At 41.3% G+C, this 15,812-nt stretch overlaps 1 protein-coding gene across 1 annotated transcript in view; it reads left to right on the top strand.

Moving 5' to 3' along the window:
* Positions 1 to 15,812, top strand: part of LOC133931862 (ras-related protein Rab-26) — a 65,575-nt gene that overhangs the window by 381 nt on the left and 49,382 nt on the right. Inside the window, exon 2 of the mRNA XM_062378808.1 lies at positions 2,754 to 2,864. Within this exon, the coding sequence (XP_062234792.1) occupies positions 2,754 to 2,864 (111 nt within the window). The remainder of the gene's footprint in view (positions 1 to 2,753; positions 2,865 to 15,812) is intronic.

The raw sequence follows: 15,812 nt of genomic DNA, 5'->3' as shown, positions 1-15,812 counted from the left end.
TGCGAGCCTGCGAGGTCAGAAAATTGAGATCCAAAGAAAAAATTCCTCATCTCCTGAGCTTGATTCTTGGTTTGCAGAGTTCCAAGATTTGTTTTTCTCCCCAAAAACGACTGTCCGTTGCCAGAGGCTGAATTTATGTTAAGACTGAAGCCAGTATAGCGTTGTTGACCAGTATGATAACAAAGTTAAAGAGCATTTGGCCATGTTTTCAGGTAATTGTATGGAAGCCCATTCCTGCCAAGAAGCGACAATAGTGGACTTTTTATCTGACACTTGATCAAACAAGTTAAATTGAGTAAATAAAGTATTGCAAACACGTTTAAAACTTGACTTACATATATTTTATAAGATTGTGACGAGGGAATATTGGAGGTCAGTCAGGGTTGGGAGTGTTGAGATAAAGTCTACAGAACCGTTGTCAGGCAGACGCAGGATGTAAGGTTTTCATTCTGCTGCGGAGATCAGGTGTTTTTGTTGACAGCACATTTGGCGTTAGCTATTATCACTTAAAGCTCTCAACACCTTTTTTTGGTGTCTCGTAAGTGAACAACACTTTTTCATGCAGGGGTCTACTTTGCTTTTGCATTTTTTGTGTATTGCGTCTGCGTCGGCTGGAAACACCATCAACACAACCACCCGCTCACGGTGAAATGGGGGGCTGGCCAGAGAAAGTCCACAGAAAGTCCAGAGGCTCTCACTTGGACTCACAAATATGCCCCCTCTGGAGAATGTCTGGTGCCTGTCTGAAAGCAGCAGCCAGAAATGAAAATTCACTCATCTTCTCACCACTATATGCCGATGGAGGGGTGGGTGAAGTGTTTGAGTCCACCAAACACTTCTGGAGCCTCAGGGTTCAACATTGTTGTTTTTTCTGTTGTTTCTTTTTATGTTTGAAGAATTTATAACCATTTATTTCATTTCAATTGGATTTTGCCACACTGTTTACCCCAAAAACTCAAAAAGTGTTCTGTCTACTCAAACCTACCCCTCCTTCTGCATAGTGGTGAGTAGAAAATGAGTCAATTTTCATTTTGGGGTGAACTATCCCTTTGAAGCTTGCTTGGAGCCTACACATGACAAACTGCATGTCTCTTTTGGAGTATCATAATACCAGAGTGTTGCAGACAGAGTTCCATCATGTTAAGTATCCTTCTAGATTCATGTCCTTGAGATTTGGATTGTTTTGTTTGAACACATCACATAATGAAGAAATCCCTGATAGATTTATCATGAGTTGAAGCCCCATTGGCTTTCCAGCATAATTTATGACAGAGATAATAACGTAGGACACAGGACAATAATCCATTATGAATCGGAGATGATGAACACAAATTATGATCTACATTGAGCATATGCAAATGTCAATCATCTGGATGGCAGCTGGTAATAATTCGCCCCCCCCCTCCCCCCCGACGGTGTCAGGGATTAAAGGTCGCTGTCACCACGATGGATTTTGATGAGATCAGTGTAGATTCAAATGAGATCTTAAGTTCACAGACTGACTTAATCATTGCACGTAATTTATCTCTGTTGTAATTTGATGCTCAAGTCGCCACATGCCAAGTTATGCCCTTGTTGAGTCAGTAGGTGGCAGGGAAACGTGCAGTTTGGGCAAAAAAATACTTTTTCAAGGATAGTAACAATAAATCTTTTCTTAAACTTAGTTAAACATAGAGAGAGACATGGTAGAACTCTAAGGTTGGATGATGAGCTGTTCAACAGGGCTGTTTATTTACTGGACCCTTCCCAAGCCCTATCCAGAGAGCCAGTCGGTCCATTTGGCAGATAGATTTGTACTTGTTGTCTCCCAGTGAATTCAATAATTCATTAGTTCGGATAAAGTGTTTCAGCTCAAAGGATACAAAGTGTCATCTGATCAACTTGTGGTTTGCTTCTAAATCACATTCGGTTCTTTTCATTGTGAACAAGATGGACTCGGCTCATTTCTTCCAGTGCTCTGCCGGGTGCTTCTACTAAGTTATGCTTGTGCAGATTGTCTTTTCACACAAGCCCACACTTGAGTGCAGAACTGGGCCTAAGCAATAGTAAGTGAACTTGTAAAAGAGGGATAAATAATGCAGTGCCGGACAGTGTGTGTGTTCACTGCGCATAGAGCTAGATAAGCCGTGCTCGGGGTGGGGGGGCAACAGGAACAACACATCTCGACGGGTAAACATATTTCAATACCGGGCCTGGGCTCGCTGGCCACTCACAACCAAATAAGTGAATGTGCGTTAAGTAATGCAGTGCAGTCTTGACACCCCGGACCCCCCGGACCCCCCCCCCCCCCCTTTCTGATTTTATTATTCTGCTTTATTCCCTGCAGAGTTGCCAAAAATCACTGCCCAACTCTGCCTTTGTTTAATGCGCTCAGATGTATCAGATCAGTGTCTGAAATATCACATCTCATCTCAGCAACACAGTGACCTTTCATATTAGCATGCAGTGCTGCCAGAATCTTTATATATCAGATTAGAGGAGCATTAGTGCATACAGTGCTTGGGTCAGTAGTCGGACACACAAACATTATCAGATGATACAAAAGTGAGTGAATTTTAGTTTTTTGTCTTATGAGAAAGAAAGAGAAAGGAACAAGCTCTTGGTTCATAGAAATATGTATGATGCTAATAATTAAATTAATTTCTCCTGTATATGGGCAACTGAGAAGTGTGTATTGTTTATGTGCGTTCCTGTGTATGTCTGTACACATTTCAGCTGAGGTATTTCTTCCTCTACCTGTGTGTGTGTCTCAGGTGATGTTGGTGGGGGATTCAGGTGTTGGGAAGACCTGTCTCCTGGTTCGCTTCAAAGATGGAGCCTTTCTAGCCGGCAGCTTCATCTCTACTGTGGGCATCGACTTCAGGGTAAGTGTCTTATTTCCCCCCATTGCAAAATTGTTTCAGCAGATCAGCTCCATGTGGTATGTGGCCCCAAATTTGTTTTCAGCTATTTGGGCCATATTCACCATTTAACACGATGGTCACTTTAGGTTCACATCCAGATTACACCAGACAGAGAGCAGCGCAGGTTTGCCCAAATAGCGCCAAATCTTCTTAGGGATAGTTGGGCCCCATTTACTATTTTACATCAATTTTGGTCAGGCCACAGGAAGGCCAGAATTGTCGCTTCATTGCCCGAAGTGGCCTCATGAATCCAAATACTCTCTGGGTTCTCATACCTTTGAAAGTTCCCTGCATACCTTGTTACACAACTCTTTTCAGAGGCTAAGTAATACTTCCTCTGACCTGTATGTGTGAAACCAGTTAGTGGAAAATGGACCACGAGGAACACCAGAAATTCATTGAAGCACACTTCAGGATCTGAGTCGTTGATTTAAAAGTTTCCCTAAAAGAGTTTTGTGCTGCAACAACAAAGCTTTAATGGTCAATGTTCTGGTCCTGTTGTTTCCTTTTTATATAAGGATGGAACTTGAAATGTGTTTACACTCTTTCAGTCCCTATGGGACACAACACATTTAAACTTAATTAAGCTAAATTAAAAAAAGTTAATTTAGAGTGAGGTTATTTATTGATGGGTTAATCCTAATTTACACTGCTAATGACGAACCCATTTTCTGCTCATTGTGCCCTCGGGGGGTAAATTGTAAAGAACAGCCACACTTTATGTGTCCCTTTACACCGGCCGCAGACCAGAAGCAGTGACCTGTTTCAGTCTTTTACCATCTTGCCGCTCCCCCAAGCAAGATCTCTAGAAGTGCAGAATCTGACACAGCTCTTTGGCAAGACCCTTTCCCCGAGGAGGTATTCTCAGGCTCGATGCTGTCATCCAGAGAAACTTACAGAGCTCGTGTAACAGTCGAAAGAGGAGTGCTGAGCTGAAACACACATTGTGGATATAGCATGAGGTCCTAGGATGTGTTAATTGATGCTCCTGGCACGGACAGTATTGTGTGTTTTGCAATTAGGGGACTGTTATCTATTCCTCTCCTGGATTGACATTGTCTTAAGCAACCTGTCAATCAGCAGACGGAGCAAAAGCACAACCACCAAACAAGGAAACAGCTTTTTGAACAAGTGCTGCTTTCCTGGAGCAAAACCCCTGAAGAAATAGGACAGTGGCGGGGAATACAGCGTCACACAGCACCATGTTGTTTTGGGGATGAAAGCTTTATTTTCACATCAGAACCAGAGGTAAAAATAGACGATGTTCTTTTGTTAATATTCATAAAAGAAAGCCCTTGCAGCTGGAAAAAAAACAAAAAACAGAGAAACCAGAAAAGAGAACGTTCACATCCAAAAACCTCAACAGCCCCGGGATCTGAAATCTTCGTTGTTTGATTGACATACAAGCGACGGGAATCTCTGTGTCTCTTCATTAAATCTACTGAATGTGACAGATGCTTTGCCTCCAGCATGAACTTCCCAGGTTCTGGAGGGTGACAGCGGGAGCAGATAATAAACAATAATTTGTTATTTATTTCAGAGTGTCACCCTGAAAAATATAGAATTGCAATTAGTCTATTTGATTTGTATTTTTTTGTCTTTTGCAGACTACACAATTTTCTTTACTTTGTGGAGCTAAGCTAACTGTTTTTGGAAAATCGAGGGCTAGTTAACTGTCTGTTTGTTTGTGTTATAACCTGCTGTGCAAAAAACAAAATCTTAACATTTATCCTAATTCTTCCTCTTCCCCAAAAGCGAGAGTTAGCTTAAATGTCCTCACTCTCGTTGTCTCAGTGTGTTCATAACATGTGTTTACTTTGTGTTTTCTGATTAGCAACGTCGCTGGAGCATGAGGCAGAAAGAAATACGCTATGAAATAAGTCTGCTTTGACACCATACTTAGACGTTAGGAGCAGTATGTACACAGACAAATGATCCATGTTGGTGTGTTCAAACACTTCAATTATACTTTTTTTTACAATAATAATAATAATAGTAATTTAAGCAAACTACAATTCATTTCATTAGGGCTAGTTCGTCACTCTCTTCACTGAACATGTTAAGTTCACCATAGCTAATTGCTAAGCTTATTATTTTGTTGCCTTCGGTTTTCAAAGTTATGCATGGGAAGTTCAGTTTGTTCCAGTCATGTTGCTAAGTTACTTGGTTGGTCGATTTGCTTCACGGTTGTTCTGACTGCTGTGACTCCTGCAAGAAACTAATCATATCAGCAGTGAAGGAAAAACAAGCTTGTTATCTGTTCACACGTCGGCCAATTTACCAAGGCGTTCGGCTCTGTGGGACATAATCACATATCTGTGCTGGTTGGATGTTTGTCGTATTTTGAATATGGGGCAACACACAAAGTTGTGCTATTGCCTTATTGTGTCGGCTCTTTCGAAAACACGGCAGCACTGAGAACATACTGGGATGGGAGTTTTGTAAAACGCTGCACTTCGGTTAAAAGTTGAAAACTATTTACAGCCCGGTCTTATATGCGTCCCCAAAAGAAAAAAATTCCGCTTCCTAATTTCTTCCCTAACTTTATCATCTATTTATATTTATTTTTTGGTGAATGAAATTATTTGAGTCAGAAATCAAACTTCAAACACTTCCCTCGTCTGTTCTGCTTTCTGTCTTTTCCTGGGAGAAATGGTTAAGAAGTGCAGGTGAGATGTATCTGTTTCTATGTCGGAGGACAAGCAGGGTGTGTCTGAGCCTCTTCCCGCTTCTTTGCTCGATGAGTGTGTGAGTGTGTGTGTGTGTGTGTGTGTGTGTTATCACTCACATCCATTGTTTGGCTTCTTTCTCCCTCCACCACCCAGTCACTCGTGTTGAAATGATGCAGCAGTGCACCTGACCGGTTAATCATTGATCTTCTGTACCGCATGGACTGACGTAGATGGTTTTCTGTGTGTGTGTGTGTGTGTGTGTGTGTGTGTGTGTTCTGGAAGGAGCAGAAGCAGCCTGACAGAGCATGACAGGAGGACAATGTTGACCACACTCATGCCCTTTACAGCTTTGTCATGTGACATGGTTTGTTGTTGTGTACATACGATGACCAGTGTCTGACTCAGGGAGGAATGGACGTAGGAAATAGCTGTTTTTGCCACATTTAGCGAAATCTTCAATGAGAATCTTTTTGCAAGTTAAACTATAATGAAAGTTTTTTTGTATTTATATATTTTTTTCAATAAAATGGCTCAGAAGGCATTGTATTGTTTTTTAACCCCACATTATAACAATGTGGGGTTAAAAACAGTATACTTAAAGGTGCAATATGTTCATTGGAACGTTAGCACACAAACCGACTTTGCAACTAGTTGTTGTGCTGTTCATTTCTGGATTTTGAATATTATACAACTTTCAAATGTAGGAGACGTGCTAATTTTCAAGCAATCTTGTTTGTAGCCAATAGCTTTTTTCTGCAACCAACAACAAAAGGCGTCCTGTGTGCACTAGCCTGTGCCTGCCTGTTCATGCCAAACGCGCTTTCAGTTGTGTTATTGACATGGATTTAAACCGTCAAAGGACATATCTGATATATGCAGGTTTTTGCAAAGACTGGCAAGATGGCAGCTGCATATCCTGGATATTTTGGCTTGATTTCTGGATGTTGGGAGGAAGTGGAGATGCAACTGTGGGCTAAACACAGTGGCAGGTGTAGAAATGCCCTCTGTATTCCTTCTCCCAATTATGTGCTTTCAGAAATTACTTTCCAAATAGTCAGAGCAGGTTTTATTCCAATTACTCTTTCTTTGCCTCAGAGAGTTTGTGGTGATGGTTGATGCTGAACGGAGTGAATGGCCACGAGAAAAATCAATTCCTATATCTTTGTCCTCAGTGAAAAAAAACGACATAAATAAAAGAGAAAATCAACATGTGGCAGGTTATGGTAATATTTTGGCGAGCCGCCACAAATTGATAAATGTATAGCAAACATTTGCTGTTCGCTAAAGATGAAGAGGAGACTACATCCTGCTTAAACTGCAGGCATGAGAAGAATCATCCTGTGCTCTCCATTTTACTTTGTAAGCCATGTTTTGATTTGGAGAGAAATCCCACTCGACCTCGGCACACACCTGAAAAACCTGAATGAAATAGTGAAAAGATATATAGTGAAATCTCTCTGAGCATGTTCAAACTCCTCTGTGAATATGAAGAGGAAATTTAATTTTTTGTTCAGGCTGCTCTGAAAGTAATTAGAAAATACTTTTTTCAAAAGTTTCCCACTTAAATATTTATTTTTTTACCTTTGTCGAGGAGGATATGTACTGACCATTCATTGGTGTTTTAGTCAGATTTTTATGAAATATTCTGGAGGTGGTGTTACATGATGCCGCTCCGCACACAAGACTAACCGCCATTCTAGTTAAAAATCTCCAGGTACTGACAATGCAGTGATTTATTTAAAAGGTGCATGACGCGGAGGGGAGTTCATTAGTTCCTCAAGAGACTGAGGAGGTTTAAGAGTTCGCTTTACTTCTTGTTTCTTATTCTTCCTGGGTTAGCCTGGCTGCCGGCCCCTCAGCTGATTGGAATTCAAGACTTGAATGTTGCTGTGAGTGTCAAGCTTCAGATTCACACTCCTTTTATAAGAGTGGGAGGAAACTGTGTTCATGGGAATTGTGTTCATTTTAGAGTTGGCCGTACTATCGCTGTGAGATGGAATCTACTGCTCACGTCCACTGTCCCAGTAATTAAATCAGTTCCTTTCATTTTTACAAATCCAGTCCTAACCCGTGTGAATACGTGCTCGGCTCTGTACCTGTACTTGTATGAATTTTAGGACAGGCACACGCATTAAGCCCTATCTATCACGCTGGGTGACAATCCTGATGGACGGACTGCAATCAGTCGGCAGAAGACTGATGATGATTGCGGTCCCTCAGCGGCTCTTCAGGCTCCCAGACGTCCTCCATCGATCCTGGGACGTTTTCCCCCCTCCCCACCCCCTTTGCTGTGAATCTTAATGAGGCTGCAGCTATCATCAGCCTGCAGGCAAATCAGATCAGGAAAAAAAAATCATCTCATCTTTATGCTTGACTGTCTGCTTTGAAATACTACCACTGGACACCAGACACACTGGACAGAAAATTGGTTGTCACAGTAACGGTGTACAGGTACACCAGAGGCGATCCACGATATGGAAAAAGGGTTAAAGGTGCACAGTGGCAGAAACTGATTCCCACACGTTCACTCACCTCATCAGTGCGTTGTTTGTCTTTATGTTGTCGAGGATGATTCCTTCATATCTGTAGGGCTTCGCTTTACATCCGTGTTTCTCTATGTGCATATATACAGCTGTCTTTTCACCTGAGGTGTCCATCTTCTACTCGCATCAACCTTGACATTATGACTTGTCAGTTTACTTAACGCAGGGTAGAGTCTCACAGCAGTTCTGTCAGATGGCTGTGGGGGAGGCACTCCACCTGAACATTCTTTAAAGGGTACGTACAATTTTAAATATCAACTGGAATGGCACCGTGTAGACCGCTGAGGCCCCTTTAGGAAACTCCTTTACATTGACCAGAGTTTTAATCAGATCTGCATTAGGGATGACACAGTGTGGACATTTTCCAACAGAGTTTCATGACTGGACCGGTGGGATCAATTACACCTGACATTTAACAGAAAAAAATGAGTTTCATGACAATCTGAAGTCAAAACTGAAGTCAACTCCTTGGTGGAAATAATGAGTTATAGACAGATTGTTAGGCAATTGGAGAATTGTTAGGCGTTGATAAAAGTCTGTAGCCTGGATGCCAGACGAACTTAGCCCCGCCCACAACATTTTAGGTCGGGAAGTTCGGTCTGGAGTCGCTCCGTTGGGGAGAAATTATGCCCGACTGGGCCAATCAGATTGTCAGGGCGGGCTTTATACGATGATGGACAGATGATCAACGGTAACGTAATCAACCACGTCATCAGAGTGCCCTTGGGTTGAATTCGTTTTCAGCAAACATGCCTGTCGCTGGAGAGCTGAGATGTGTAGATGCTGCCATTGAGTCTGTTCATCGACAGCGCATTCATTTTGAAAGAGGAACAGAGAACGCGGAGGCGACGCCAAAGCACCGCGCTAATCCCTATAGTGCCCGCGCTTGGCTGTTCACACCGGACACTGAAACGACGCTGAACCGCCGGGCAGCGCTAATAATATCACCCGTTGATCCAGTAGATTAAAGCATATACTTACTTGTTGGTCCAACATTAAGCAACAGCGTCCCAACATTTGTCTTTCTTGGTGTTGTCTTTATACAACATGTTCCGAGGATCATACAATTCACTGTACTTCTCCACTTCAATTATTAATTTAATGTCATCCATGTTGAAGAACTTCGCTGTTTGCTCCGTTAAATGTCGGGTGTCGGGGGTAAATTACGTATTCTCCACTCAAGCCTATTTGGAGAATACGTAGCCCCCCCCTCTGTCTCTTTCTATCTGTATCACTGCTTGTGTGGCTGTAGTGGATGGGCAGAGGGCGACATTTAATAATGTCATTGGTCAAATTAAACTCCAGGACAACAGAAGGGGACTTCGAGTATTGGATGCATATTTTATCATTTATATCATATAAAATATGTCATCAATATCGTTTAAAATCGTTTTTTACAGTGTGTTTCCTGGTGCGATACACTTGCTTCAAGCGCAAAAAAAAAACTTGACGCCGAAACAATCGCTGCACGGCGCGAGGCAGCCTTGGCACAGCGCGGTGCTTCAGCCTCCGATGTGACCCGCATAAAGTTTTAACATGGGAGTGGATGGGAGCCAGCTGTAATTTAAGGCTTGGCGCTGCGTGGAAGCGTCCGGTGTGAACCCGGCGTTAGTAAATAACTCACAATGCGTTGCTTAACATACGTCACATACTACGTTGCTCTGATTGGTTGTAGGTCTATCCAATTGAGCGAAGAGGAATTTTATTTCCTGGTCAGTTGAAACACGCCCCATAATCACAGCCCAATGGAGCGGTCTCAGACTCACATTCTGACTAGAATTGTGTGTCTGACAACGTCAGGCTAAAAAGTCTGTGCTGTCTTCTTTTTTTCTGCAATCATCACCTTTTACACAAGTGATACAAATCTCTAGAATCAAGGTTAAGATAAGATAAGACGAGATTTATTGATCCGACTCTCTGTTAAATGACTTGTTACAGTGGCAGATAGTCAGATTAAGGTAGATAAGGGAAAAGCGTAAATTATAATAATAGAACAAAATAGGAAAGTAAAATTATATAAAAATCCAGAACTTATACATAATATACGCCTTTTGCTACAGATGGAAATTTGAAGAAGGACTTGGATAAAGTGCAGTGACTGATATGTGCATTAGAATAAGGAGATAAACTCATATTATGCATTTATAGACTGTTTTAAGTTTAAAGGCAGATATGGTATACAACATAAATAAAAAATGATTAAACAAATGAACTTATGAACAATTTAACCACCATCAAAAATGTAAAAAACACATTACAGAGTTGAAGGTCTGCTCTTCTGCTGCAGCATGAGCTGGATATGAGCCACATGCACACGCGCGTCCGTGTTCATGAATAAGCAATACGATGAAGCCCACTCGTGCTAATAAGCTGCCACAGGATCAGAACAACATTAGGAACAGTGGAAAGTCAAAGCTGCGTTTTCTGCTCTATGTTATATAACCCATCATTTCCTCTCCTCCTCCTTTCCTTTCATTCCTAATCCCCTCTGCTGTTTGTTTTCATTCGAATTAACTTTGCTCCTCTGGTAAATCACAGTTATATAACTTGACCCCACAGGGAAGTGGGGCCGCTGGAACCCGGGGACCTGGAGACGGATCCGTGTTAATCAGAGGTTTGCAGGTCTGCTCAGTTTGTACTCGTCTCCCTGTTCTGCATCATGTGACTCTTCGAGAGCTCGGCCAGGCTCCCGGGAGACTGTTGTTATGGACCAGTTACCATGGCAACGGAATGGAAAAAACGCTTCCTGCTCGCTCGGCGGCGTTCAGGTGCTCTCGAGCCGCCGGGTCGACTGAGGTCATCGGCTGGAGGAGGCGAGGGGGTTTTATTTGTTGTTGTTGCTGCTGCAGCAGCCACACATCGGACCAGGACCGAAATATGCACATGGGGACACGTTTTAACAGATGGGTTTGAGGAGCGTGTTCATTCTGGGTCGGCATTCACAAAAAAAAAAAGTCCTTTGCTTCACACTCTCCCAGCTCAGTGGGCTCAGATTTGGAAGCTTTCCAATTCAATCACAGTCCTCCGCTGACGGCCGCAGAACGGCTCCACTGGAGCGACATGCTTTTTACATTTTGACACAAGATTTCACACGGAGGACTTATTTATGTCCACGGGAAGCAAGATATCACACATGAAATGATCCAACGTGAGTTTTGGCTCGATTGTAGTTTTCTTTAAGGACACATTTTAGAATTGTTGCTCGAAGGATAAACTGTAATACTTAAGTTTTTCTTTCCTTTTGTTATTTTAGGTCTGGAGGCAGGACCTTGTTTGTGTTGGTTGCCTCATTTCTCTGTAAATAAACTTTTATTTCAACTACCAGCTACTTCCCTTTTCCCCAGTCTCCTTTAAAATATAAGGGTAATGTAAGTATTTGAATAACTTAGGGAGACGTTAGCGATCCATCCCGTTTCTTCTCCATAGATATAAAACAAATGCACGTTAGATGGCTGTCCCACTCAATGACACATTCACCGTGTCAGCCGGAGCGTTTGGCAGCACGGCGCCTTCACTTCCCCCCTGTGAGTTTATATTCATTCTGGCTTCGTACCATCTTTGATCAAGTTGTTCAAACGTGTTTTCATAAATAAATCAGACGTCTGCTGCTTAACCCTCAGGTTATCATCATCCCTGGTGAAGATGAGATTTATAATTAGAAGTTTGATAGTACAGATAGTGGTAGGGTAGGGTAAATCAAAAGGATTGCTTTTTAATTTGAAAACAGCAGCGTCAGCGCGCGGCATATCTGGCAACGATGCTCGGAAATGACAGATGATGTTACTGGGGGAGGAATATGATGTGTGTGTGTTAGTGTGTGTGTGTGTCTTTGTGTTTGTGTGTGTTAGTGTGTGTATTGTTGGAAGATAGATGGACAGAATCATGTTAACAAACTCCCTTCATTTCCAACGGACAAAATTGGCCTCAGTCCGTCACAGTTATGAGAAATAACAACACAGAATTATTCACCTCCGTTCTCGCTCCATCTCGCTTGTGCTCAAACGAATTTGCCGCTTTGTCTCACCAATGCACAGCTCCGCACGACATTCCCTCCATTCGGTTTTTAGCAAATTATAATGGCTTCAACCAGACTATGTTTTTGTTTTTGTGAAAGCGGTTACAGAACATCAGCCTTTTAGTTGGAGCAATATTTTTTTAATCGTCATATTGTAATCACTTCCTTTCATCCAAACAAAGAAATCCCTAATGTCTGTCCAAACAGGAGTTCAATTATCGTGTAAATGGGTTCGAAAGGCAATTTCACACATTCTGTATAAGTTGATGGGTTTTCATGGAAGCATCACACAGACATTAGATGTTTTAATCTTTTATTATGATTATTATTACACACACAGCTGTAACGTAATCGCTCAGGTTAAACAGACAGAACCACTATAAGCTCTTTAAAAATGCTTTTTTAATTGACTTCTGTTATGCACTCTTAAACTAAAATGTACCATTATAACAGCCATTAACCAATCAGGGTCCCTCATACTTCTTAACAGTGTGTTCAAAATGGTAAAGTAATTAATGCGAATGGTTTCTCAAGGTAATAACGAACCTATATGCAGACCAAGCACCGCTGAATACAAACAGCCTCTAAACCGAAGCATTGTTTGAAAGGGTTTTCTGAAGAGTCATAGGAGTTGCCAATATTTGCATAAACGTTTATTTCTCTGCCTCTTAAGCAGAGGGAGACATGAAATAGAATACAGTTGATGGCTCAAACATTTAACTTTCATTGTAAATCATTCCCTTTAACTTGTTTTAAAGAACAAAGCTGGAAAACTGGGGATCCTTCTGCTTCTTCCTCCTCCTTAAACACGTCTCTTACTGTCTGAGCCTCATTTGATAACTACATTTACAACAGAACATTGCATTCTAAAATGCGTTGAATTATTCTTCAAATATGTAAACAGAAATGTAGGTAAATATGACAGATAAAGATGGCATTTCTTTCTTCTTTTTTTTTTTTTTTTTACATTTGATTATGCTAATTGTGTGAAAACTTGGCAGGCTCCAACCATTCTAACCAATCCACTCAGCCTCTTTGTCTCACTGAGTAGAACAAGCTCTGGTCTCACACCTCATACACAGAGAAGTCCCAGCTGAGGGATTGACCCTATGTATTTCAGCGTTTGGTGTTTAGCCAGGCCCAGCATGTGCATGTGTTGGTCCTGGCTAAACACCTGCGACATGGCAGGTACATTGGATTGTTGACACTGGAAGTGTTCCCTGTTTTTCTGAGTTGGCTCTTAATTTGTTGCCGTCTGACACAGTTGACTTTAACTTGATCAAATGGCAGACTGTGTCAACTAACCAATGTTGGCGGTTTGATCCCCGGCTCCTCCAGTCTGCATGCCGAAGTGTCCTTAGGCTCCTGATTGGTGTTCTGTCAGAGCATGAATGGTGTGTGACAGAAAAAGCACAGTGTGAATGAATGTGACTTGAAATGTAAAGAGCTTTGAGTGGTTGATGAGAAAAGCGCAGTGTGAATGCAGTTTAATTTAACCACACAATGTGACTTTACTTTGACACTTGATTGATTTTGATTGAAAAGTTATTTTTGTTGATTCAGTATCTGCTCTACTATCTGATTCAAGCACCCTTCTGAATGACGTCTAATGATTAGACTGGTCTGAACAGTAAGTTCTTTCATTACACACCTATATTGTGTCGAGGGTTGTTGTGAAAAAGGCAAACCAAGATGGTATGACCAGTGCTGCATTTACTTCAGATCACTAGTGGTTAGAGTGATGGTTCTCCAACAAGAAGGTTGCCGGTTCAAACCCCACTCTCTCCCAACTGCATACCGAAGTGTCTTTGGCAAGATACTGAACCCCTAAATGGCCCCTCATGAATGTTGAGTGTACTAATTGTAAGTTGCTTTGGACAAAAGCGTCAGCCTAATGTAATGTATTCATTTTGCCTACGTTTGTATTCAAAGCTGATAGAACGCTCCCACTGACCTCAAAGAAGAAATCCTGACTTCATCACAGTCCACAAACAATTGTAAGAGCCTGTCATTTGTTTAGCTGTTTGCATGACGGTCTAATGGAGCAAAACACCTTCAGGGAGCCTTCAGTGCCTTTTTCTCATTGCAAATTCAGAGGATCAACTAGACACTTCTTTAGAGACCTCATACCTACCTAACCACACTAAGTGTGTACACCATTTTAGAACACACCGTGATCGTAAGCGATACGCACAACATAGTCATGCATATTCATAAACTGGCTGCAGGCAGATGTTTCATACTTTAAAAGACATGCTGTATCATCAATCAACAAACCTGCTTGGAATTTTCCTTTTGCATTTCTGATATGTAACGTGCTCCGAGGAATCACTGATTAAGTTCAACAAATATACATTTTTATATATATTGGAATTAGGATTTCCGCCAATAGATTCTAAATAAATCCATCATGTATTAACACGTACTTAAATACGGAGTCAGAAGTGAGCGTTTTACTCCTTCCTACCCTTTGCATGTCATAAATCAACCCCTTCTCACATAAATCGGTTTCTTGAAAGTGGTGGAAGGGTAAGGCGGTACCTCCGTGATCAATTAATGTTCCTATGAGGTGTCTGCTGTGGAAAAATTGTACCTCGCCTCTCTGCCTCTGCCTTTTCAAACCATATGAATCATTTTTAATTCCATAATAGTGATATTTACAAGTAATGGCTGTGTACAACCGTCTGCTGAAGGCTGTAGCAGGGTTGTAATTCTTGTTCTAATTTATTTCTACTAGTTCAGGAAAGAGCTTATACTCTCACACACAAACATACGTATACACACTTCAATGTGGAACTCTAGTGGCATTTTTTTTTTTTTAATGCAACAAGAAATATTAATTTATTCTAACTTACATAAGTGAAAATATAGTATCTGGCTTTTCAGTCTTTTTGTCTTTCAGGTATTCTGAAACTACATGTTAAGCTTGCATTATGATGTTACATAATTGACTGTATAGATTTATTATAAATCATAGACTGTAAATATATATATATTTAGACTACAGGTCCAGAAATGAAGCCAACGCGGAAGCACCTGAAACCTGTATTCTATCAAATGACCAGCAGAGGGCGACTCCACTGGTTACAAATAACAATTGCCAAGTTTCAAGTATTCTTCAAGACAGCATGATGTTCATTTTGTAAATGATGGTCCCATTTCAAATAAAATAGGGACAGGGATACAGTGTGATTGACAGCTACCACTGTCCAATGGGTGCAGATCACGGGTGTCGGTGGGTGTGCACTGTCCCCAAGCTCTCAGTCCTGTGGTATTGAACATAAATTTAGTCCATGTGTTACGTTTTACTTCTGTAATGTAACATGGCAGAGACAATACATCACTCGGTAGTGCATCTTGTAAAGCAGCTAATGAAGACATTTGGAAGTCGTTGCAAGGAAATGGTCATTTGTAATAGTTGATTTGTTGATGACTATCGACAATTTGTTGCAGGCTCATTATCTTTATGTTCGAAAAGATATATATCTGTATAACATGATGCAACATCACTGCCCACATACTTCCTTGCATTATTTTTTGCTGGCACGTTGATAGGGTTGGCACAGAGTAGAGTTTGTAACAGCAACAAATTATCGAGCATAAATTAGCCCTTAGACACGTTTTATATTGGAAATAATGCTGTCAATAAAAATGTTTTATTTCAATCGTTTTCACCAAG

The sequence above is a fragment of the Platichthys flesus genome, chromosome 20, assembly GCF_949316205.1.
Source record: "Platichthys flesus chromosome 20, fPlaFle2.1, whole genome shotgun sequence".
Lineage (NCBI taxonomy): Eukaryota > Metazoa > Chordata > Actinopteri > Pleuronectiformes > Pleuronectidae > Platichthys > Platichthys flesus.
Note: the sequence above shows the minus strand (reverse complement) of the source record. Positions and strands in the feature narration are given on the sequence as shown.